At 30.2% G+C, this 1,222-nt stretch overlaps 1 protein-coding gene across 1 annotated transcript; it reads right to left on the bottom strand.

Annotated features, from left to right (window-relative positions):
• Positions 1–6: 6 nt before the first annotated feature.
• LOC111819053 (rho-associated protein kinase 1-like) lies at positions 7–1,192 on the bottom strand. Its single transcript, XM_023724700.1, has 2 exons — positions 896–1,192; positions 7–550 (listed from the first exon to the last, which is right to left on the bottom strand). The coding sequence occupies exons 1-2, from the start codon at positions 1,032–1,034 to the stop codon at positions 408–410; spliced, it is 282 nt and encodes a 93-aa protein (XP_023580468.1). The 5' UTR covers positions 1,035–1,192; the 3' UTR covers positions 7–407.
• Between the last annotated feature and the right edge of the window lie 30 nt (positions 1,193–1,222).

The raw sequence follows: 1,222 nt of genomic DNA, 5'->3' as shown, positions 1-1,222 counted from the left end.
GCTTCTAATTAAATCAATACATATCTTGGATTGTAAGATTCACTCTGATTTCAGAGATGTTAATACGTAAAGAAAAATCTTAGGCTCAATAACATATAATATCATTTTTATAATTAACTAAGTTAATTCACTAAGTAGAAAAAAGAAAAAAAATCATCTGGTCTAGCCATCAGCCAAGAATATATTATCCCAATTCCTCTGGTAAGGCAAGTTAGTGGAGATCCAGAAAAGCCACTCAGAAAATCATAAAGTATATTAGGTTTCATTGTCATCAGGAATGAATCTGGGAATAGTAGCATTTATATTCTAACAGTTCAAATATAAGAACTCAGATGCAGATCTTAAAAACTGAGCAGCAAAATAAGAATTTCCTTAAATAATGGAAATAAGTTCAATTTTAAGATTATTCACCTGTCAGTAAGGAAGGCACAAATAAGATTTTTTGCTTCTTTTGATATGTCATTATCATCAGGGAAGGTAAGTGAATTTTTATGGTTCATAATCTTACTGTAAGTCCCAACCAGAGAATCTGCATAAAAAGGTGTATCACCTAAAAATTAATAGAGAAAACAAAAGTAAATATTTTTCTATACTAGAAAAAGAAGTTTCAAAGGTAAAGAGTCAGTTACCTTTCAAAAAAAGATGATTAAATGTGTTAAGCTAAACAATATACAGTTAATATATAAAAAGAAATAACACATCACAAAGCTGCTCTAAGCCTCTAAATAGCTTTTAAAAACACACACAAAGAAGATGTGGATCATGTTTGTTTCCTACAAATAAGATCAACACTGCTTAACGTAATAAATACTATGTTACTAGAAGAAGTCAAGTGGTGGGTGAGTCTGGGGATGAACAACTATATTAGTAGTATGTAAAATTTTCCTTTACTCACCTACAAGCATTTCATACAAAAATACCCCAACTGACCACCAGTCACATTCTCGTCCATAATAACCATCACCACCTTGGGATTTTAATACTTCAGGGGAAATATAATCAGGTGTTCCAACTGCTGTATCACATCGTACCATACCTTCCTAAAAAGAGTGGCAGGTCAAATTTTTTAGATCAGAATATAAAGTCTCAATTATTTAAAATAACTTTTTTCTTAATAGAAGCTGTGGAATTCTAAATCCTTGGCCTATAACATATCAAAATGTAATGCAAACTTGACAAAAATGAATAGTTTAATCATATATACATATTATCAATATGTATA

This window comes from Trichechus manatus, unplaced genomic scaffold (genome assembly GCF_000243295.1).
Source record: "Trichechus manatus latirostris isolate Lorelei unplaced genomic scaffold, TriManLat1.0 scaffold00256, whole genome shotgun sequence".
In the NCBI taxonomy this organism is placed as follows: domain Eukaryota; kingdom Metazoa; phylum Chordata; class Mammalia; order Sirenia; family Trichechidae; genus Trichechus; species Trichechus manatus.
Note: the sequence above shows the minus strand (reverse complement) of the source record. Positions and strands in the feature narration are given on the sequence as shown.